Source organism: Talpa occidentalis, unplaced genomic scaffold (genome assembly GCF_014898055.3).
Source record: "Talpa occidentalis isolate TD23 unplaced genomic scaffold, MPIMG_talOcc4v2.1 talOcc4.8, whole genome shotgun sequence".
Taxonomy (NCBI): domain Eukaryota; kingdom Metazoa; phylum Chordata; class Mammalia; order Eulipotyphla; family Talpidae; genus Talpa; species Talpa occidentalis.
Window position 1 is genome coordinate 66,185,301 of NW_023605194.1, and position 24,258 is coordinate 66,209,558.

General features: G+C 46.8%; 2 protein-coding genes across 7 annotated transcripts in view; one reads left to right on the plus strand and one right to left on the minus strand.

The window, feature by feature from the left end:
• Window positions 1–19,842, minus strand: part of MED15 (mediator complex subunit 15) — a 78,113-nt gene extending 58,271 nt beyond the window's left edge. For 3 of the 6 annotated variants that reach the window (XM_054690626.1, XM_037497342.2, XM_037497341.2), the window contains exon 1: window positions 12,185–12,286. In XM_054690626.1, the coding sequence (XP_054546601.1) occupies window positions 12,185–12,252 (68 nt within the window). In that variant the 5' untranslated portion in view covers window positions 12,253–12,286. Of the gene's footprint in view, window positions 1–12,184; window positions 12,287–12,462; window positions 12,483–16,335; window positions 16,394–19,730 lie in introns of those variants that run through there. The other 3 variants (XM_054690623.1, XM_054690627.1, XM_054690624.1) reach the window with 3 other exon arrangements.
• Window positions 19,843–19,963: 121 nt separating this feature from the next.
• Window positions 19,964–24,258, plus strand: part of KLHL22 (kelch like family member 22) — a 45,191-nt gene continuing 40,896 nt past the window's right edge. The window contains exon 1 of the mRNA XM_037495753.2: window positions 19,964–20,010. The gene's annotated coding sequence lies outside the window, so the exon portion shown is untranslated. The remainder of the gene's footprint in view (window positions 20,011–24,258) is intronic.

The following is a 24,258-nucleotide window of genomic DNA, read 5'->3' on the forward strand; positions in this document are numbered from 1 at the left end:
CCTCTCCTGCCGTGCCCGCTGCTCTCTCAGTAGTGTATTTCATCAGTCTGCCTGTTCTGTTCCCCCGTTCTGGCTCTTGTGAATTCTCTCACCCACCCACGCTTCTGGCTGTACCCAGTGCTTGTATGGATAAATAAATATTTAAAAAAAAAAAAAAAAAGCAATTCTATACTGATACCCAGAAGGTAAAATACTGGGGGAAGAAGGAGAAGCAGAGATAAGATTGTGTAAGGGAGCTATAGAGAAAGTCAACAGGCAATTAATAAAACTCATAAACTCGATGCCTCCAGGGCAACATTCTTACACTCCTTAGAATCTCAGGCATGTGCCAGAATCTTCAAGGAGTTAAGAGTCACAGGGGAGGGTTCAGTAAGCAGAGATCCATAATAGTTTCTTGTCTATTATTAGTCCTTGACTTTCAAATTTATGTGCTACATTATGTTGATAAAATAAAAATGAATTAAGTTTAATGACAACATGCACATAAAAAGTATGTCATAGTTTCGTCTAAAGAGAAATGCTCAGCGCTAGCTATTAGGAAAGATCTCATTCACTTGCCAAACCTTCCTGTTTCAGTAAACAAGGATACAGGAAGCTTCTACTTCATTAGCAATCTTGACCCCCAGGAGTGTCCCAAAAGTTTATCACACATTCCACAGCTCTCAGAGCAGAGTTTACAGTCCCAGCTTGCCAGGGGGTTTCATCCCAGAGGCAGGAAATGAGACACTGGTCACTAACAGTAATGAAAGTTAACACCTGGCCTTGAGGGGAGAGCATTCCTGACCCTGAGGTAGCTGGAAACATGTTTACTAAACTGTACCCAGGACTTCTTCCTTTAATTTGTTACCACAATTCTGCATTGTGACTCTCTGATTACTTAGAAAAAACATAGAAATGTTTTTTTAACAAGATAAAAATACGCATTTCAGAATCTAACCATCCACCTACATGTAGCAAAGGATATATTTTTGTCTTACAAAAAGAAATGTTCTAATCATACAAACTTAAGACTTAAATACTTTCTCTTTACATTCCTCTGGTTTGTTTCATTAAGTTCTCCGATATCTCCTCTCAAGATTTCTCAATTCCCAATGAACTTGATCAATGAGAAAAACTACACCTACGTAATTTAAAATTCATATCAAATAAAAGAAAAAAGAAAAGCAATCATATGGTATATGGATGTGATTTAAAACAGTCCAGGCAAGGTAAGAAGAGATAATGAACCACTGGTCATACGTCACTAACTCTTGATTACCTTGGAGACCATTTTTCTATTATCTCTACTTCTGTGAATGTCTGAGAAAGTCTATAATGGAACTTCTAATATGTCAGTAAATAAAATTCTCACGTCAAGCATGTGGGATGACTGTGCAAAGGAGCCTGCAGGAAACTTCCTCCCAAGAGCGCCCCCACAATGACTCAGTCTGGGCCCCCACACAGGGAGGGAGGGAATGTGCACTCCAAGTTACACCTGCTACGGCCCCTCAGCCTGAAGGAGACTAGGATCTGGAAGCTGGTAACAAAAGAAGTCTTAAAAAACGTATCACCACACCACAAGTTGGTCCAGCCCTTTGCCCAACTATGTAGAGGAGTCCCATCGCCAGATCTGCCAAGTCCACTCCTTGCATGAACCTGAGTCACGGGTACATGGCAAGAGTGTCCCAGGAGATGGACACAACCCAAGCTACAACTCAAATTGAAGCCTAATTCCACTTAAAAAATACAAGTGTGTATATTTACATATTTAAAAAACAGATATATAAAGTTATATGCACATAGAAACAAAATTGGAGGAAATAAGTCAAAATGTCAGTAACCATCTTTGGGCAGGAAAATTACAGAAAAACCTCTCTGTTTTGAACTCTTCTACAATGTTATCTGGAAGGGAATGAAATATTGTGTCCACAACTCCTGAAAACAATGACCAAATAGGAGGTAGAAACAAGCCAAAGCTGCTGGGATTGGCTTCCTGTGCCCATACCCTCTCATTCCAGTCCATCTCTGCTCTGCCTCCATGTGGCTGGTAGGACTGTAAACTGGTGCCACCTGGGAAAACTATTTGGCTAACAAGGCTGCACCTCTCAATTGAGCGCTGGGTGCACAACCCAGAGAGTAAGTGCATGTGCACACCAGAAAACATGACCCAAGCCCCACTGGTGCCCTCTTTACACGGCCAATAACTGGAACTAAACCCAACACCCATTAAAGGCAGAAAACAACTGCAACCTGCAACAGAATAATAGAATAATTGATACCCTTAAGAATGAATTTCACAGACATGATACTGAATGAAAGAAGTAAACATAAGATTGCATAGTGTGATTCCAATGATAAGAAGTTCAAGCACAAATGTCTCCAAAGCCACAGATATCAGAAGATTGGGGCTGGATCTGCTTGAGAAGGAGCCTGCTGGGTACTGGGCCTGCTCAAGATGTCAGTCTGGGCAGTGGCTATGGGACCATTTATGTGTGTGAATGTTCATCTGGCATCACACTAGAGATTTGCACCCTTGTGTTATCTGCTATAGTAGATGTGGGTCACTTCAATATAAAGAATGCATGAGGCAAGCAATAGCTCCTAAGCCCTGGCCTCAGGAGGCTGCCCTGCCAATCCTTGGATTTGAGTTTGAACAGCCTCACACCTGAATTCCCACTAATAGCACCTGGTAGGGAATCTTGCAGCACTTTCACATTGTGAATCCTCCTTAGCCCAAATCAAAGCAGGATGACAGAGTCTCAAGAGCCCAGGGTGACCCACCACAGCTCCTCTGGGTAAATACAGTATTCTCTACGTTATAACAGGGACATCCCACCACATGCAGCAGCTGAATCACTTCCTCAAAGGAGGAAGACTGAACAGAAACTGGAAAGGGGGAGGACAGAGGACAGTGGGGTCAGTGATGAGCCATTTCTTTGACAAGCACTGCCTCCCATACACCCTGGAAAGCAGTGAGAAGCTAGCACTGCTTTCTGTAACTTTACCTGCCATCATTATGGTCCTCTTGTGTAAGCCAAGGCACTGTGCAGGGAAGAGAAAAAATGGCTGCAAGAAAGAGGGGGAAAGCCAGCCATGAGGGCAATCAGAGGGCCCAGTCTGGAGCTCCTGCATCACGCACAAAGGAAAGACAATTTCAGACTGAGAGAAGACTGTTTCTTAGTAAGGGCAAAGAGATCAGAGTTGTCTTAGAAAGGTTGTGCTAGCACCAGGGGCCCAGATGAGGGAAGAGAGTCACCGTGAAGGCAGAGCACGAAGGGACTTTCCACTTTATGGTAGCTATCTGTGACCATAGGTTACTACCTCCTCATCTGCAGAAACAGTCCACCTCTTCTGCAAAAGATTTCTGATTATAAAAAGAATATATGGTTATTGCTAACAAAAATTGCAAGTATATATGTGCTAAAAATCACAATGGATATTGAAATCACAGCTAAAGACATATTTACTACTGTATTGTGCCTAAAGACATATTTACTACATACTGTGCCTGCTTTCCTGCCCTTCTTGATATCCCTGTGTTATGGAGCACCTCCCATATCATTTTTAACAGCAGCACTGCACCCAGAATTTGCAGCTACCACAAATCTCACCCAGCTCCCACTGCTGGTTTGTCTTGCCTGTCCCACTCCTAACATGATGTGGAGATGAGCATTTCTTTATCATCATCAGGATTCAAACACTCTCCTGTTTATAGGCCTGGAGGAAATACCCAAGGAATTAAACATTTTAAGGTTACTGCAATAAACAGTATTGCCATAATGGCCCTCCAGAAACATGGTCTAACTTATATGCCCATTGCAGCAGCTGGTACAGATGCTGTCTTGCCCACTAGAAAAGCACCTGTACAGGTCCACAGTGACACTTGGGAATCCCGCACCCACAGCACTCCTGACTGGAGAACTGAGCATCCACCCCCATGAGAGATTCACACTAGAAGAACCTCCAAACAATCCAAGTGCAAACTCTGCATGGAATGTGTGTGAAAAGTGAGGGCGGTGGGCCGGTATGGAAACCCAGTGGAATGGGGCTGTGTTGCTCAGCCTCAGCAGGATGGTTCTTTCAGACAATAGCAAACAAGATGCAGAGCAGCCGTGGCTAGATAGAGCTGCGTCCCTACATATGGTGAGCTGGGCGCGTTAAGCATAGCCCAGCAGAAGAAATTCAGGCTCAGGGTTGAATTCACAGGCAATGGGCAGTCACTCACATATTCTGAGTATCAAAATAATTAAGGGTTATGGTTTATTTCTCGATAAAACTGGAAAACATTTTTTGAGCTGGGAGAAAAAAATTGGTGGCGGCAGGGCTGATGTCCATGATCAAGAGTTGATAACTTGAAGTGATGAGCAGTGCATATATAAGGATGGGATATTTAAAATATACTACTTGGGGGCCTCCCTGGTGGCGCCAAGGGGTTAAGCACAGCACTGTGAAGATATCCCAGCCTCTACAACACAAGTTTGATCTTGGCCAGGGAGGTGACCCACATGGTGCAGCAGACCTCTCCTGTCTTGCCTGCTGCTCCCCTCAGCAGTGTATTTCAGTCAGTCTGCCTGTTCTGTTTCCCACTCTGTCTCTGGTGAATCCTCTCACCCCCTGCACTTCTGGCCTGTACTCTAGTTCTTGTATGCATAAATAAATCTTTAAAAAAATAAAATACACTACTTGGTGTTATGATTTAAACTTTCCATTTTGAATTTTTAAAAACCTGTCAGAATTCTTTTTAAAATGTACCCTCTAGTTGGGTATGTGACCAACATTAAGTGCAGCAAGAAATGCTTTCCTTTATACTTTGTATCAGTGGCAGACAGATAATTGTGTGGTCAAGATTCTGCCCACCACACAATGCCCAACACAGGTCTGGGACTAGCTACAGCCAGCCCATCAGGAATAGCTGTTAACAGGTGTAAGACTACAGGTCAGGAACGGACTAAGGGCTGCAGCTGTGGTTGACGGGAGGGTTGTTTCAATAGGGAGCTGATGGGGGCACAAGGGCACACTGCAGCCTGTGATAGAGGCCAAAGATCAATAAGAGCTTGCTGGATGGCCCTTCTGCCACTGTTTGAGGCCCAACAACTCATGGGAGTTCCTAAAATTGCCCACAGGATTCTCCCCAGCAGCAGGTTCCTCTAACTGGCTCTCCCAATGCACCTGGCAAGGGCTAACTGCCAGCTACTGTTTCCCCTCATTCCAAAAAAAAAAAACCATGATCTCTCTTTCAAAGATTAAAAGGTGGTTTGCTGGGCCTCCCCGGTGGCGCAGCGGTTGAGCGCTGGGTTGCGAAGCTGCCCGCGGCCTCTGCGGCGCCGGTTCGATCCCCGGCTGCTCCCCGGCCACCGGAGGAGAATCCCACATGGTGCGCAGACCTCTCCTGCCACCCGCTGCTCCCCTCAGCAGTGTACTTCAGTCCTTCTGCCTGCTCTGCTCCCCACTCTGGCTCTGGTGAATTCTCTCACCCTCCCGCGCTTCTGACTGTACCCAGTGCATGTATAAACAAAACAAACAAACAAATATAATAAATAAAAACATGCCTCTAAAAAAAAAAAAAAAAGTTTAAAAAAAAAAAATAAAAAGTGGTTTGCTACCTTTGCTAGGTTCAGCAAGCATTCATTTGTAACATGCAGAATATTAACCATTAAGTGGCCTCGCCTTTATGCCTCAGTTTCCTCATCTTAAAAATGGGACTAACCAGTTCATCTACTGATGGGCCAGTGTGAAGAGTTGAGGAGTTAACATATGAGCTGCAACAGCAAGCTCCTGTGGCAGTGATTGGCACAGCACACCACTGAACGACAGCTGCTGCTGAGAAAGTCTGTCCCTCACTGTCACTTCTGGTCTAAGCAGGAAGGTGGTGGGTCAGGACTCTGAAGTCAGTGGCTTGGAGATGAACAGACAAACAGGGTCTCTGGCCTCTGGGAGCAGATGCTCAAGCAGATGGTAAGACACAAAAGCCTGTAAGCCAGCCCGGTTTTTGGACAAGAAGCAGGCTATGGAGAAAGCAATAGGACTCAGCAGCTTCCCCGCCGGAAAACAAGAGCCAGAAGTATACTTAGGAGGGCACAGGACTGTTGGGAGCCCGAAATGGGGTAAGTCAATGTAGGGTAATGGGTGAATCAGGCTTTTTTCCGTCCACTGGTGTGGATGCCCCGGGCAAAGGGGAGGGGGGCATGCGGCCTTTGATTGTGGACACCTGGCCCGGAGGCAAGGGCTAATGCAGGCGGGTGCACTAGGAGGACCACTCCAGCCAGACCCGAAGACTGAAGGAAGCGCGTAGGGGGCTGGGAGGCACGGTTGCTTCCCCAGCCTCCCAGCCCCACCTGGCCTCCCTGCAGGCTGGTCTGTCCCCTGTGTACCTGGTTCCCTGAGAGAGCATTAAAGGCCTGTAAAATCTATCCAAGGCTCCAGGACTCTCCTTTCCATCTGCCCGAATCAATGGTGAACCTGCCATGCATATGCTTACACTACAGCCATAGAAAAGGTTCTTCCAAGCCTTACTTGCTTCTGCCTACAACCCCACGAGCAGGATACTGACAAATAAGTTTCAGGACACTCCCTGCACCTCCAGGCTGAGGTGTCCACAATCAAAGGCTGTGCGCCTTGCGCCCCCTCCCCCACCCCGGCCCCTATCAGAGGCAGGAGGGCAGAAAAATGCCTGATTCACTCATTTACCCTTGAAAGATGCTGCTCAGTTATTTGTTCTGTTGTTCCTTTTAGGTTTTGCTTTGCTTTATTTTGTTCTGGCTATACAGCACTTGACTTTTTCCTAACAGTCTAGATCAAACTCTCTGTGTCTCATAGGTCCTGACCTGGAACAGAATTCCCTTTGAGGGCATCCCCAGAAGAAGAAGCTGAAGAGTCTGCCAAGACCTGACCACTCCCTGCATGCCTCCCTGGCATCTGACTACAACACCAACACAGGACTGTCCTTCCTGCTGGGGTCTCTTCCCTGTACAATCTGTTCAGCCCAACAGACACCTGTATGTGCAATCAGCTGCACTGAGGAGTGGGAGGCATAAAGTCTCAAGAATAAGACTGCAAAAAAAGTTAAAAGAACTGGAAAGAAATGATTGTTGGAGTTCTTTCATTTGTTCAGGCACAGATCTGACCACTATAGGTAGGTGCCTGCACCATGGGAGCCTATAGACCATTCACATGCTCAATGCCAATAACCCCATGAGAAAGGCTAAAGGCCATCTCTGGGGCTTGATGGTGATTTCTGTGGTCCTGCAGGGAAAATGGGTGTTCAATGAAGAACAGATATGAACCTACCAGCAGTTCACAACTACCCTTCCTACAGGCTCCTTTACATGTCATCAGTTCCCTAACCAGGCTCAGGGCTTTCACCTTCACTCTCCAAGGGCCCAGGGAAAAGGCATCAGGGAATGAATTCATCACTGAGTCAGAGTTGTTTGTTAAGCTTTGAGCAGAGGTCTCCACTTTTCCCTCCTATCTTCCCTATGAGATAGGCTGGAATCATGGCATTTCGTAGATGAGGGAAATGATCTAGAAAGATTACGTATCCAAGATCACTCAGGTAACAAGTGGAAGGGGGTGCCAGAGCTTCACAATGCATGTTAGCACAGGAGGGAAAAAAAGGTCACAGTAGTATGATAGTGACACACATAGCCCCCAGGAAAAAATACTTACTTTTGCACTCTTGCAATGAGTGTTTCAACCATGCCACATTTCATAGGACTAGAGTCCTACTGGGAACTAAAAAGGACTGAGAGACATCAAGGGGTAACACCCACTTTAGGCAGAGAAGCATCCTGAGTATTTGATATATAAGCACATACATAAATGAAGAGAAGGAACTAGTCATGAATATAGTGGAAAGAAGTCTTCCCATTGCTGAATACCTTACTTGATAATAAATTGTTTAAAGAGAGAAGAACCTTGGGCCTCCCCAGTGGCGCAGCGGTTGAGCGCTGGGTTGTGAAGCTGCCCGCAGCCTCTGCAGCGCTGGTTTGATCCCTGGCTGCTCCCTGGCCACCGGAGGAGGGTCCCACATGGCGCGCAGACCTCTCCTGCCGTCCGCTGCTCCCCTCAGCAGTGTACTTCAGTCCTTCTGCCTGCTCTGCTCCCCGCTCTGGCTCTGGTGAATTCTCTCACCCTCCCACACTTCTGACTGTACCCAGTGCTTGTATAAATAAATAAATAAATAAATAAATCTTAAAAAAAAAAAAAAAAAGTGAACTGTTTAAAAAAAAAAAAGAGAGAGAGAGAAGAACCTGGACTGTTCAAGTGAAGAGACACAAAAGCGGATAAACAAGGTGGAGGATAACAGAAACTGTGGCTCGGCCTCTGGGGAGGGACTTAGAGGGCAGGATATCTGGACTTTTGATGTAATGGTAAGGAAAGTCACTGGCAGGTAGGTTATCTTCAGGACAGTGGCGAACAAGGGGAGGCAGAAGTCCAGGATAGGCCCAGATAAACTGAAAGCTGGACTAGACAGTCCCAAGGGCTGTCCTAATCAGCACCAATTCAAAATCATGTTTTCCACAGGGAGATGGGAAGGTAGTTTATCTAGCCCATGCTTTGAAGCAGTGTTCTCTAGGCTCTTGGTAGATAGTTGCAAGCCATGAGGAAAGAACAAAGCAGATAGGGCCTCCCCGGTGGCGCAGCGGTTGAGCGCTGGGTTGCGAAGCTGCCCGCGGCCTCTGCGGCGCCGGTTCGATCCCCGGCTGCTCCCCGGCCACTGGAGGAGGGTCCCACATGGCACGCAGACCTCTCCTGCTGCCCGCTGCTCCCCTCAGCAGTGTACTTCGGTCCTTCTGCCTGCTCTGCTCCCCGCTCTGGCTCTGGTGAATTCTCTCACCCTCCCGTGCTTCTGACTGTGCCCAGTGCATGTGTGAACAAAACAAACAAAACAAACAAACAAATAAATAAAACATGCCTCTATAAAAAAAAAAACAAAAAAACAAAAACAAAGCAGATATTAGATGCTTTCCTTCCCACTGAAGCTTCCCAGTTTGTTATACGCTTTTTTTCATTTCTAGTCAACTATAAATTACCTAGGATCAAGCCACTTTCCAGGATGGCCAATTTTAAATACCAGTTAAAGTTAACAATGTCAAGTATCCCAATTTAAATCAAACCACCACTTTCAAAATGGAGCCTGGAGAGAAAATAGACAAATCTGAGAACTGAGAAAACTCATATGATGTTAGGAGGACAATTTTTTAAACTCTTCATACCAGTAGGCAGAAGGGCTCCTAATCCCAGGAACCTGTGAATATCCTACATTTTATGGCAAGAGGGATTTTCCACATGTAATTAAAGTTGTAGACTTTAAAACAGTCTGAGTGGGCCCAATATAATCTGAGCCCTTAGCAGAGAATTTTCTCTAGCTGAAGTCAGAGATGTGGCAGAAGAACTCAGCCCTGCTGGAGTCACCCATCATAGAAAGCTTGAAAGGATGCTGGCAGCCCACAGGAACAAAGACTGATCCCAGACTAACAAACTTTCAATAAGGAATGAAGACACATCATTCCTACAACCATGAGAAACTGAATCTGGCAAACAACCGGGGGTAGAAGCAAATTCTACCCCAGAATTTCCAGGAAGACATGCAAACCCGGGCCTTCCTGGTGGCGCAGGGGTTAAAGACAGTGCTATCAAGCTATCCACAGTCACTGCAGCACGAGTTTGATCCCTAGCAGGCCAGGGAGCTAACCCACATGGCACAGCAGACCTCTCCTGTCTCCCCACTGTTTCCCTCAGCAGTGCATTTCAGTAGATCTGCCTGTTCTGCTCCCCACTCTGTCTCTGGTGAATCCTCTCACCCCCTGCACCTCTGGCCTATACCCCAGTTCTTGCATACATAAATAAATATTTATTTATTTATTTACACAGGTACTGGTACAGTCAGAAGTTCGGGAGGGTGAGAGAATTCACCAGAGCCCGAGCGGGGAACAGAACAGGCAGACTGATGAAATACACTGCTGAGGGGAGCAGCGGGCATGGGAGGAGAGGTCTGTCGCGCCTTGTGGGACCTTTGCCGGCGGCCGGGGATCGAACTGGCGCTGCAGAGGCTGCGGACAGCCTCACAGTGCAGCGCTCAACCGCCTGCGCCACCAGGGAGGCCCAAGTAAATCTTAAAAAAACAAACAACAACAACAAAAAATACCAAAAAAAGACATGCAATCCTATGAACAGTTTGAGTTTAGCCTTGTTAAATCCCTAAGCAGATTCTACCTAATCCTCTGATCTATGGAAACTATCAGGTAATAAATTTGTGCTTTTTGAAGATACAGTATTGTGGTAATTTGTTACAACAATAATGGAAACACAAGCAGAAATTCAGCAAAGAAAGAGTGAGCCTGCTTTCCCTGGAAGCAAAAGGGAGAGATAAATCATGTAGTATTTGGTCAGCCCCCAACACCCAAGATGCTTAATGACACTCCCCCCTATCTTCCATATCTCCTCTGGTGACAATTCATCCTTCAGTTCTTAAATTCTGGACTTCCCCAAAGAGGACTCTTTGACCTGGGGACTTTTTTTTTTTTTTTTTTTTTTTTTTGTAGGAGTGGGCCACCCCTGAAGATTTCATCTTATAAGCAACTCCAGTGCATTAAAAAACAATGTTCACTGATTCTGAAAGATTGCAGAATTGTTCCCAGATTATTCCATGGCAGTGCCCAGCGCCACTAATTCGTCAGTACTTTACAATACTACCTCGTACCCTGTACTAAGAGGTTTCCCAGCATTCAGGCCCACTTCCTTCCATCTACACTGCTGCACCACACCCCACCCCCTCCATCCAGTTAGTCATCAAGTACTGTCTATGCCAGCTCTCCCTTTTCTCTGGAATCATCTTCCTCTTTCAGTTTCTGCCACCGTCTAACACAGACCTTTATATTCTCTTGCCTTACTGGGCCATTCTACAGTCATTTTCTGTAGCATGTGACAGGCAGTGATCTGGCAGTAGGAATAAAGAGATGAAGGACAGGTCCCCAGCCCCAAGAGCTCAATACTTACAATGGCCTACCTGGCCTCTCTCTAATCCATCTTCAGCAACTCAGGGGATCTTCCCAACTCTGGCATTCCACTACCTCAAAGTAGGCCACATGCCAAATACAGGCTCAACTCCTTAGCACAGTACTCCCACCACTAACGTGCCAGCGCCTCCTCACTCTCATTCCATTATCATCACCTGAACCTCCTTATTCCTCACACCCCAGAACTCTATCAGCCTACAGTAATGAACTCCAGGCAGTGAGCGCGCATTCTTCCTTGTGCCTCAAAGAGGAAAGTTGACCCTTCACACTCCTATTTGTCCTTCTAGGACTCAACTTACTTGTAATCTATTCCACAAGGCTGCTCCTGACCTACTCAAGAAAACTGTCTATTATTCCTAAAATTGCACTTTAAGATTCTGTTCTGGTGGTGGGTTCCCTGGGGACAAGGGCTGGTCTCAAGCAAATGGGCAGCACTCCAGTAAACTCAGTAAGACTGCTAAATGAAACAAGCAGTGGTAAGGGGCTGGAGTTCCGCTGGCATTTGAGGCCTAGGGAACACTGGCAATCCTAACACTGAAGGGTTCAGCTGCTGAAGCTGTGCAGAAAGCACTAATCACAGTTCTTCACTCCCTCCTCGGAAGGACAGAGGTCTCCTCTCTGCCTCTCTCCTGAGAGTGAAGTCCATATTTCGTGGGGAAGGGTCCCCACCACCCATAACCCTAGCCTCCCAATCTCATCTTCCACCCACCCCCTTCAATCTCATTCTCCCACCCTGAGCAGCTTTTCTGGAACAGGAATCACAAAGCACTTAGTCCTGTTCCTTTTCTGGAACAGGAATCACAAAGCACTTAGTCGGCTGTCCCTTTCCTTTTTCGTATTCAGTGCGATTCAAAGAGGAGGAAAGTATGCACCCAAAGCTCACAAACGACGAGCGAGAAAGCTCGGGACGATGACTCATAACCAGGGCTTGTCGGTTTGCAGAGTTCTGCCTCAGGAAAGCTAACGAACTGCCCGTGTCGGCCGGGAATGAAGGGGAGAGCCGGGGTAAGGCCGTGCCCTGGGGCTCGCGCGCGTCCCCGGCGCCTTCGGCCTCCTAGCACCCTCGGGCCCGGTGGGTCCCAACGCCTAAGGTCTCCGCGGGTCCGGCCCAGGCCTCGCCCACCGCGCGAGGGGGGGGCCTGAAAGAAGATTCCGCGGTTCCGACCGCCGCCCGGGCCTCTACTCACATTTGACTGACCAGCTTCTGCCGGAAGGCGGCGCTCCGCCAGTCGGTCTCCTGCCCCGAAACGTCCATGCCAATTCCCCAGATCCCACCACCGCGTCGCGCTCTGCCGCTGCCGCCACCGCCGCCGACTGAACCGCAGCGCCAGGCCCAAACCCGGAAGCCGTCGGCGGCGCCTCGGCCGCGCCGGAAACAGAGCGAGAATTGTGGGAAATGAAGTTGCGCGCGCGCGGACCTCTGGGAAATTGAGTTCCCCAGCATTTTTCTGGCTCGAGGTCGCACCTTGGTCCCAAGAACCACAATTTCTTCTCACAGGGCCTCTGTCGCGCAAGCCTAGGACACCAGATGACCGGCACTGAGGAGAGAAAGTGAGGAGGAATCCTGACTCCAAGGACTTTTGGTGCTGCCTGCTGCAGGCAAGCGCCGAGTCTCTGTTATTTCCAGCAACCCTACTGTGTGCTGTCTTAACCAAGTGTTGGAGATCAGCACCTCTCCAGGATCCTACTCTAAACTGCCCTCCATCTACAGCGGCTGCTATGTGGAGATTGTTTGTCAAATGTATATGCCCCCCTACAGTGTGCCAGGTGCTGTACTAACATAATGCAGGCCTTGGTTTCCTGCAACTGATTTTTAGGGCCACATTTGGAAAGTGACCAGATAGACTTTCATGGTTGCTTCTTTCAGTTAGGCTATGATGTATCTTGCACACATTGGGAATAAGGAATCTAAGCCACATTTTATTAATTTTTAGACATGGGCTTTACTGATTGGCCCAACAGTCACGCCCTGTTCATAAAAGAACATAGCCTAGATCCTTGCTGGAGGCGTGTTGCTGAATGTAGGCAGGGTAACTGGAGGCAGTAGATCTGGGAAGAATGGGTAGTGACAGCCACAGACTTCCTGGCCTCAGGGAAAGAGGGAGGCCTACCTAGGAAGGCAGATCCTGAAATGAGCCTGTACTCCCTCAACACCTGCAGACCTTCCTGTAGACCCGAGCTTGAAAGCAGGTGGTTTAGACCCTGAGGGAGAAATGATTGTAGCTGAAGTCCTGCAAAGCCTGATCTGTATCCCACACCACTTGAGGCAGGCACATCTGTGCTCTACTGGCTAGTTCCTGCAAGGTGCTGCAGACACACTGGCCACACATTTCATGGTGTTAAAAAATAATACATATTAAAACTTTTAGAAGTTTGAGCAAAATCAATTCAAATCTAACAGATAGGAAGGAGATCCAAGAAGTTGTATAATTTTAATTTTGATAGAAGGGAGCAGGAAGGAACAAGAATGTTATACTAGACAAAAAAGGAGGTGGGGTGGGGGGGCCTTCCTGGTGGCATAGGGGTTAAAGTCTCAGCTCCATCAAGCTATCAACAGCCACTGCAGCCTGACTTTGATCCCCAGCCAGGGAGCTTACCCACATGGTGCAGCAGACCTCTCCTGTCTCTCCCACTGGTTCAGCAGATCTGCCTGTCCTGCACCCCACCCTGTCTCTGGCGAATCCTCTCACCCCGGACCCCCGCACCCAGTTCTTGTATACATAAATAAATAAATAACATAAATCTTAAAAAAATAAAAAAGGAGGTTGGTTATTGCAAGGTTACCTTCCTTCAGAGGATGGTAAGGGTTTGTTGGGCAGATTATACCTAACGGGTGCTGATCAGGGGATTATTGGCTAGTTTAAGATTCCATTTCTGGGGGACCCAAAACTAATTAAGACTCAGTTTAGTGGCATAGGATTTAGTACAAGTGACTGTATTTGGGGTCTGTTGTCTTGTTTTTCACAGTGGATGCCATCCTGGACTCTGCAGGAGGTAGGAGATAGAAGATTCCCAAGCATAAAAAAATTTTTGTGCTCTGAAACTACAGTGCTCCCCTTCAAATCCCCCTTTGGCTTTGGTGCTCAGTCCCTGAAAAGGGCTGACCTGCCCCTCCTGTCATCCTAGCACCTTCCATCCTAACACCCCCCTTGTATCCTACATATGTAATGTCTGTCCTGTGTTCGGCCTGGAGCCTGCTGTCACTTAGGTGTGCTGAGGTGGGGAGTAGTTGTTGGTTCTAAAGCCAATACATAATAGAAACTTCAGAAAGGTCCAAACATTTTAAATCCTATTATTCAGAGGTGACATTATTCATATATTTTGGCAAATTTCCCTTTTCTCTCTGTTTAAACAATATAACAAGTCATGCTATAGATACCATTTGGATCCTGTTTTATAAACCTGACATTATAGCATTAGCGTTTTGACAAATGTTAACAACTTTTTATTAACCACAACTTTAATTTAGATTATAGATATACATCATGGACAAATCTATCTGTAATGATTTTAATAGTAATATCAAATGCCAATCTGTGACTTTGTCTCCTATTCTTGGACATATAGTTCATCAGTGTTTCATTCCTATATATTTAAGGTATCGCAAATATCTCTGTTCACAGATCTCTGTTAGTGTTTCAGAACACTAAAGGTGCTTACATTTTCTATAATTTCACATATTATATATATATATATATACACTCATATATTAAAGAATAATTTTCAAAAATAGGTAAAATCATAACTCTCATACAAATTTTTACTCATTGATGAGAAAGTTAATGACATCTTATGCCAAACTACCTCCTTAGTTTTTCAGTATTCAGGAACATTGAAATGAAAATGCAAATGGTACAAAACTGGCCTCTCCCACTGTGGGGAAGGCAAATCAGTCAACTCTTCACCCAACAGAATTTACATGTCAGTGGACAAGAATTATTTTGCATTGCTATTATCTATAATATAATGCACAGGACCTCCCTGGTGGCCTTAAGGGTTAAGACTCAGCGCTATCACCACAGCAGCTCACCGCAGCAGCCTGAGTTGGGTCCTCCACCAGGGAGCTAACCCACATGGCGCAGCAGACCTCTCCTGTCTATCCTGCTGCTCCCTTCAGCAGTGTATTTCAATAGATCCACCTGTTCTGCTCCCCACTCTCTCTGGTGAACCATCTCACCCCCTTGCACCTCCTACCTACACCCCAGCTCTTGTATGCAAAAACAAATCTTTAAAAAAATAAAAAAATAAGTCATCCTACTGTTTAAACAAGTATCAGTGTAAGGCTTTATTTAAACAGTGTATGAAAATGTAAGCATATCACTTGCATTTACTGATTATTAATAAGATTGAACTCTACTTCCTTTATATACATCTACTAGGACTTTCTCTTCCGTGAGTTTCCTTTACAATTTTTCTACCTAGTTAACTAATAATTGATTTTTAGAAGTTCCTTATTTCTTTATATTTTCTAGATAACAATCTTTTGTCTGGTATATATTGCAAATATAGTCACTGTTTGAAAGGATTCTGGGACCCAATTCCAACATGTGTATGGAGACTTCCCCACACCCATAATCAATTCTCCAAGCACCAACAGGGTGCTTGAGAATTCAAACTCAATTCTGACACTCTCTAAGCATTCAATTCCACAAGTAAAGAGCCTCACAAGACTGCGCTCCCCTTCAGATGCTGTTGCTGAATGGGAGCCTACTACCCAATGGCAAGGAAGCCAAAAACCATGTCACCAACTTTTGAGAAAAGAACCAGTTAAAATGCAAGGTCACCTGGTAGAAGACTGGAGGCAAGGCTTTCAAATCAGTTTCCCCAAGGATGGGGCTTTGGGAAGCATTTATGGGGATGAAAAAGAAATAAGATAAAAGCAAGTTGGTAGAGTCTGGTGTAACTCAAATGTGGGTCCAGGAGTGCAATAAACTGAGCATCCCTCACTTTTGAATGTTGTCCATCCCCATAACATGAATCGGGCATCTTAGTTCCACCTCCCATGTGTGTGTATGTTTTTTAAGATTTTATTTATTTAGTTTTGCATTTTATTTATTTACTTTTGTGTGGTATAGGCCAGAGGTATGGGGGTTGGGGGGGAAGAGAATTCACCAGAGTCAGAGTGGGGAGCAGAACAGGCAGATCTACTGAAATACACTGCTAAGGGGAGGAGTGGGTGAAACAGGAGAGGTCTGCTGCGCCATGGAGGTTAGCTCCCTGGCTGGGGATCAAACTCATGCCACTGCGAAGGGCCATCACAGTGGTAGCAGAGGCTTTACCCTTGGGCTACCAGAGAGGCCCTCCCATGGTTATTTTTGTCTGGGTGATGAGATGTTACCTCAAAACACTCTTGTTCCTTTGTGATATCTTCCATTGGGTTGAGGCTTCAAAAGTCTTCCATTATCGACACAAGTTCTTTAACCAGGTCTCTGATAAAAGTTTAGAGTACAAAATTTAAGGTGGATTTCACAAGGCCAAAAAACAGGTGGGATAGAAATTATTGTTATTAAAATGTCTGTGGATGATCTTAAAGGACAGAAACTGGAGGTGGGGATATGGTGAATTGCCAATCATTACAAAGAAGATCACCAGTTTTTATAGATTAACCCAAGCCAACCTTAGAAGTGATAGATTCCACAATAAATAAAATTCCACAAATAAATGAACCCCCTCCCAAAGAACACTATATAAGGATACTTGTTGCCCTAAGACTGCCTACCGTTGTCTATGCAGGCATCCCTTTTCCCTAATAAACCTGCCCTTATAAAATGCAGCCTTCCACATATTAAAAAAACTAGCAACAACAAATGTTGGCAAGGTTGTGGAGAAAAAGGAACTCTCCTGCACTATTGGTGGAGTGCAAACTGGTCCAACCACTATGGAGAGCTGTGTGGAGATGTCTTGACCTACCAAACATAGAGCTTCCATATGATCCAGCAATTCCAGTCCTAGGTATTTACCCAAAGGACATCAATTCCAAAGAGCACCTGCACCCCTATGTTTATAGCAGCACTCTTTACAATAGCTAAGCTTTGGAAACAACCCAAATGCCCAAAAATAGATGACTGGATCAAGAAGATGTGGTCCATATACACCATGGAATATTACTCAGCATTCAAAAAAGATAAACACATGCAATTTGCAGCAACATGGATGGAGCTGGAAGGAATCATGCTCAGCAAAATAAGCCAGAAAGAAAAAGAAAAATACTGACGGTTTCACTCCTAGCAGGAATCTAGAAAACTTAAATAAGGGACCAGGAAAAAGAATAACTATATAATCAAAATCAACAAACAACTATGAACCAGAGACACTCTACAGGGTGTGGGGGCCAGGGAAAGGAGGGCTTGGGGTTGCAATTGTATGGGGAATATAAAAATAAAATTTAAATTTAAAAAAAATTAAAAAAAAATTAAATGCAGCCTTCACCTGCATTTGTGTCTGTGTAAATGTTTCTTTTATGTTTCCTTAATGATAATATTGCTGTGTGCTTCTGAACAGGAACTGATGAAGTCATTGTCATGAAGTCATTGTCAGAGAAACCACTCACTGAACCCCAATATCTCTGCTTCTCATTTCTCTCTACTCCAATGCCATCAATTTGTATTACTTAATACCACTGAGTGCTAGCCCTGATCTCAGTGCTGAGGATACAGCCATGAAGGGCATATGTAGTTTGAATCCTTGGGAAATGGAGAGTCTCCTAGGAAGCATGATAGGTCACCAGATTATCCTGCATACCAAAGTTTCTCAGGCTTTCTTCTATCTTGCCACTCCTCTAGAACTTTCTAGTGGGGGAACCACTGACTTCATCTGGGGTATATTTTGAGATGGTTCCTCTAGCTCAAAGAAGATGGAAAAGTGTCTTCACCCACATGGTCTCCTCCTACATGGTCCCACATGTCTCTTCTCACTCATTCTTTCCACATCAACACTTCCCTCCTTCCCTGAAGGTGCTCTCCTTCAGGCTCTCCAGATGTGTTTCATTTGTCTTCATCTCTGAGGCAAGACACATTCCTGCTGTCTTTCTGTCCTTACCTCCTTTATACGTCAATCACTATAGGATGGCTTCATCACTCCAAGGAAAGGGCTTCTGGAAACACACCAGAGGCCTCCCTGTTGCATACCCAGGTTTGCCTCCTTTCCACTTTGAGGTCACGCACATACCAGGTCTCATTGGACCTTTGAGACTGCTCTTCCCTGTGCCCTCAGTGGGTTCCTGCTCCCTGGGTGGCCCTTGGTACACCAATGTGCCTGGTGCTCGCCTTCAGCCCACTCTTCTTTACCCAATACTTGTCCTGGCTCATTTTATCACTTCCTCATCTCATAAAGAAGACCCTTATCTGCAGCTTCCTCACCTTGCTTAGAGGTAAGGTAAGTCTTGTATTCCTTCAAACCTGTTCTTGCCCCAGCATCCTTGTGACTAAGGTGGCCACATTATCCCCACCATTTCTTGGGCTCACCCCTCCTCACCAGCCACTCACTCATACTTGCCTCCTTTTCAGATTTCCAGCCAACAATACCTTCTGTTTTCACTCTTTGCCCCCCTAGGCCACAGTCTGGCTGCTGCCTTGCTCAGCCTCCTTCTCCTGCTCTCCAGTCCAGCCTCTGCAATGCACATTGGCATCTGCCTGCCCAGCTGAAGTCTGCCCTCAGGGCCATGTTCAGCCTCCAGAGAACAGGGTCTGGTCTCCAACATTCCCTTTAGGCTTAAAAACTCCTGGAAGTCCCCTGACCACTCACTTTGTAAGATCTTGCTTCCATGTATTTGCTGACACTGTCTCTATCCTGGAATGCTTTTCGTGTTCCCCAAGAGTCCTCATCTGTTACACAGCTGGGGGGGTCACCTTCTCCAGAAAATCTTTCTGGAATCTTACTCCCATTGGGAAACTCTGTTCCTAAAGTTTGATACTATTCTCCTGGCCCTTGTCTGGACACTCAGAAAACATTTTGGGCTCAGCCAATAGAGTGCTTTCCTTTTTTTTTTTTCTTCCCCTTTTACATTCCCTTCCATCTTGCTTTCAGACAATGAGCTATTCGTATTTCCTCTCAAAACAGAATGACAGAACATCCTGGCTCCTATCACTAGGAGGCTCCTCTGGCTCTAATCTCTGGATGCACTTTTAGAGATGAGCCTCAGAGGGTGGAACCCTTTCGGAGGTGGGGTGGAGAAAAATGAATGCCAAGAGCCTCCTTCTGCATTGCTGAAGCCAGGCCTTTGGGTTAGGAATCGGACCTTCTCTCAGTAAACAGGAAAACAGACACCTGTTCACACTGACTGTGTTTACCAAGTTCCCCAAAGTCCAGCAGAGGGCAGGCAGCCGCAGAGGCAGAGCAGGCTATTTGGACCAAAGGGTGGGAGGCAATGAGGGAAGAAGACAGGGAGGGGATGAACAAAGGAGTGACAGAGGGAATGAAGTGACGCCGCAGTCTGGGTGGACGGGACGGTCTCAGAAATCTAACAGACGCAGAAGAGTGTCGCCTCGCCCCTTCCGTCGCTTCTCACCCAGGCGCCTGAGAGGGGGAGTGAGGCGGGCGGAAGTGGGTGAGTGGCGGAGGGACCGAGGAGGGGCATGAAGGCGGCAGGGACGGAAGGACACGCGAGTGGGCGGGTGGGAGCGGAGGCGAGAACGGGTGGATGAGGGAGGAACGCCGGAGTGAAGAGGGCGCAGAGGGAGTAAGTGGATTCACAGGGTGCCGCCCTCTCCAACACGTAGTCCCTCGTTTATTTACTCCGTCATCCGTCCGGCTCCGCCAGGAGTGCGCCAGGTGCGGAGAGGCGCCGCCCCTCGACTGTCAGGGCCCTTCTCCGCAGAAACATCCGCAAGAGCGATTCCACAGCAGGGCGGCCGCAGGCGGCGCCTCCCCCGGCGGCCCCCAATGTGGCGCCCCCAGGCCGGCGCTCCCGGGCCTCCGTCCGCGCCCGCGCGCGCCTGCGCAGTGTGGCCACGTGACGTGCCCGAGGCCCCGCCCCGCCTCCAGCTAGTGCGGCCTCGGCTTGCGGCGACACCAGGTGAGCTGCGAGGCGCGGGCGGGGCGGGCAGGTTGGCTGCGAGCGCGGGCGGCGTGCGGCTGGAGGCGAGCGCCCGCCGGTCGGGACGAGCCGCGCGGGGGACGCGGGAGCGGGCCGCAGTTGCCGGGGCGGCGGCTTGAGCGGAGCTCGCGGCCTGACGTGGCTGGGGCGCGGCGGGCGGGACCCCTGGGTGCAGCTGGGCGGGAGCTGATGCTCTCGGGTTCCGGGGTTTCCGCGCGCTTGAGGGGCCCCCTGCTCTGTCACCTGAGGCGGGTCACCGAGCGCGGCCTTCCCGGACGCGACCCTCCGCTCTGCGCGGCGTGTGTGTGTTGGGGGGCGGGGGGCAGGGGACGGTCCTGCAACAGGCGGGCGGATGCCACCTGGTGCGACCTTTGGACTTCGGTCAGCCGAGCCTCAGTTTACTGAGCCGCGCACCAAGGCCGAGGACTGCAGCCGAGGAATCCTAGTCTCGCCAGCTTACCCGGTTTCCTGAGGAAAGCCAGACTTCACTCTGTCAGTGCAAAACCTTTGGGTCGCAAAGGCCGCCCATTCAGACTTTTTCTAATTCTGGGCAGGCTGGAGTGGCGGGGCAGCCTGCGCTTTCTGCCCCGGCTCTGCTCCTAGCCTCGGTGGGCCCGGAGCTCATTCGAATCAGCACCCCTGTGCAGTGTCCCTTCTCTGGAAATGAGCACCCTCTCCTCTTCCTTAGCAGTCCACTTAGCCTTTGTTGCATACTTTGCTTCGTGCTGCCGTGAATTTGGGGTTCGTTGGGGACAGATTCTGTTTTAGGGTCCTACGGCGACCTGAGGATCTACTCAGTAAATGTTGTTGAATTGAAAATTCTAAAATGCTTTTGACTCTATCATCCATAAATTTACAAAAATTAATTTTATGTCGTTCAATTTGTACCTTCTTGAGACATAAAGCTTCCGTCCTGCTTTCCTCTATGGAAAGCTTTAATCAGTCAGAATGGAGTGGCCTTGCTTTTGATAATTAGAATGGGGAATATTATGAGACCTGATGGAACTTAATGCTGGAAGTGACTTCAGGATAGAGTAGCACCAGTAAAATTAATCGGTGGATGAGGGCGCCCGCTGAGTGAGAACATTTCTTTCAGAAAGACAGCCATGGAAAGGAAAACACAAAGGATGTCCTACGTTCCACCTGATTTTCTATTTTTTGAACTATTGTCAATTACAAAAATGTGGTTACACTGTGAAATGCTGTTTTTCATCTAAGTCAGCAGCGATTAAAAAACACTTGGTGAGCTAGTCAGTAGTTGGAATTACATTCACATACTTTTCTGGTGGAAGATTAATTGGAACAACCTCTGTGGAGAGCAATTTGGCAAATCAACTAAAATGAAAAATGCAGATTAAAATTAACATGACCCAGCAATTCTGTATCAAATACATTTTTCTCATAACTGTTGCATGTATGGCACATCAAAATGATTTTCAGTACGAAACTGTTTGCAATGGGAAACATGGAGGAAACCCAGGTGTCTCTCTGAAAAGTACTGATTAAATAAAAATGTGGTTAACCAAACAGTGAACTGTGGGAGGGATATTAAGTTGTCTTGCAAAAGCTAATAAAAGGAGAGAAATGTTGTAGATGTACAGATTTGCCTGTGAATCCATAGATGCCACCTATAAGGGTGTAAAGGGGAAGGGGCAGGTGATAGTTTCCTCTGAAAGAAGATCTGTTCAGAACACAGATTAGAGGGAAATTTAAATTTATAATATACCTTCCTGTGCCTTTTGAATTGAATCCTGTGACTATTACCTATTCAAAAGTAAGTTTGAGAATCTATTACATATTCCACACTTACAGAGAAATATAGATAATAACTTACTATCTCTTAGAGATCCTAATGTTTTGTCTTTTTTTTTTTTTTTTAGATGTATTTATTTATGCATACAAGAGCAGAGGTGCAGGCCAGAGATGAGGGGGTTGAGAGGATTCACCAGAGACAGAGGGGGTAGCAGAACAGGCAGACGGACAGAAGACACTGCTGAGGGGAGCAGTGGGTGAGACAGGAGAGGTCTGCTGCGCCATGTGGGTCACCTTCCTGGCCGGGGATCAAACTCATGCTGCAGTGGCTGTGGATAGCTTCATAGTGCTGTCTTAACCCCTTGGTGCCACCAGGGAAGCCCCTGTCTTCTTTTTTTTTTTTTGCTTGATTTTTTTTAACAAATAAACATCCTAATTTTCCTTCCAGAAGATAATATGACACTGAATTCCTATGACATGTGTCTATTATACCATAACAACTATGAGTAAGCAATATTAAGCAATATTGTTTTGTGTGTTTACATATATTTTGTAAATGAAATTCTACTGTGTGGATTATGCAATATGCTATTCTTTCTCCATGTGGCTTTGAGATCTCTACAAGTTCATAACTAGTTAAATTCTAGTTTTTCATTTAGCTGTTGTCTGGTGTTCTGTTGAGTCATAGTGCTGCAACACCTTTCCCAAGGATAGGCATTAGAGCTCTAGCTAGTGCTTGCTTTATGAATAAGGCCGTGATGTGGTGTGTGTGTGTGTGTTTAAGATTTATTTATTTGTGCATACAAGAACTGGGATGTAGGTCAGAGGTGTGAGAGGTGAGAGGATTCACCAGAGACAGAGTGGGTAGCAGAACAGGTGGATCTACTGAAATATACTGCTGAGGGGAGCAGCGGGCAAGACAGGAGAGGTCTGCTGTGCCATGTGGGTCAGCTCCCTGACCAGGGATCTAACTCTTGCCACAGTGGCTGGCGATAGCTTGAGAGCACTGAGACTTTAACCCCTGCGCCACCAGGGAGGCCCTGTGATATGTGGTCTTGAATGTGTTACACTATGAGTTGTGCTCCTTCAGAGCAGGAAATCAGTTCATTTTTCTTCACACCTTGCTTAGTTCCTTAAATTGTGTTGGACAAATTTGCTCTGCCCATCCAAGGAGGTGGTCTTCCTGTTGTACTCTACTTGTACTGTGACTTGGCAATAGGAGTTAAGTCCCCCAGAGTTCTGTGATTAGCAAGTTATGCAAAGGGCCGTGGGGCTGAGGTGTGTGTGTCAGGTAAGCCCTACCCCTCAAGGAGCCACAGTCTCCTGTGTTGGGTACATAGGACAACATCGGTGGTGGAGCAAGCCTGTCTTGTACTTGGTGAAGTGATGGGGGAGAGAAGAGATTGAACTAGATCTTAACCAACACTGGGATTAATAAGAGATGAAAAGGCCCAGTTGTTTAGAGAGGACAGATATACTTTTTGGTATAAGGACTAGTGACAGTATAAGGGAATGAGTATCTGAGCCAAGTCTAGGGGCCTTTAGGGACTCCATACAGCCTGGGCAGGAGAGCCTGGGAGATCCTGGAGAGCCATCTCTTTAAGAGATGGGAAACCAATTAGAGCATCATTGCTGCGATCTGACCCAGAGTGGTGGCCTTGGAGGAATAAGGGATGGCTACCTGAGACAGGAGAGGAGAAGGACTCTTTTTTTTTTTTTTTTAAAGATTTATTTATTTATTTATTTATTTATTTATTTATACAAGCTGCGGGCAGCTTCGCAACCCAGCGCTCAACCGCTGTGCCACCGGGGAGGGCCCATGGGTTTCTGGTAAGGAAATGGTGCCTATATACGTAACAAAATCATATTAATTGGGAGGGTTGCTGGCTTGATTTGGCATCAAACTGGAGGTGCGCTTGGGATAGCAAGGTAGTCTCTTGGGAAACGGGTGACCTGGGGCAAGGTGTGTCAAAAAAGAGGTCATTGCCTTGGGGCAGAGTTTACTGGCAAGGGGTGAGGAGATGTGCCTTAGCTTGTAGGCTTAGTAAGAAAGCAGGAGCCAGTCCAGGTTGAGGAATAACAGGTGGGTGAGTGGGTGGAGGTCCTAAGGCCAGGAGACAGACTGAAGTTACAACACAGAGGAGAAGTGAACATGTCTGATAGGAAGCCTTGGATTGTCCAGAGCAAGCAGGGCCCTGGAGAGGAGGAAGCATAGGAAGTGGTAGTGAGAAGGGAGTCCTTTTTGGCAGTTTCGTAGTAGACTACTTTCCATTTTCTCTTTAAAAGATACAGTAGGAAATTGGAAAAGCCACAAACTTGGGGAAGTAAATGCTGGAGTAACTGTAGTTGAGAAGGCTCTTGATGCCTAGCTCCATGTACTGGCTGGCAGTGCCGTCCTGGCCACCCCGACCCATAGCAGCAGCAGCAGCAGCAGCCTGCTGTCCATGTTTGCTTCCAGTGGGATACAGGTTTGTG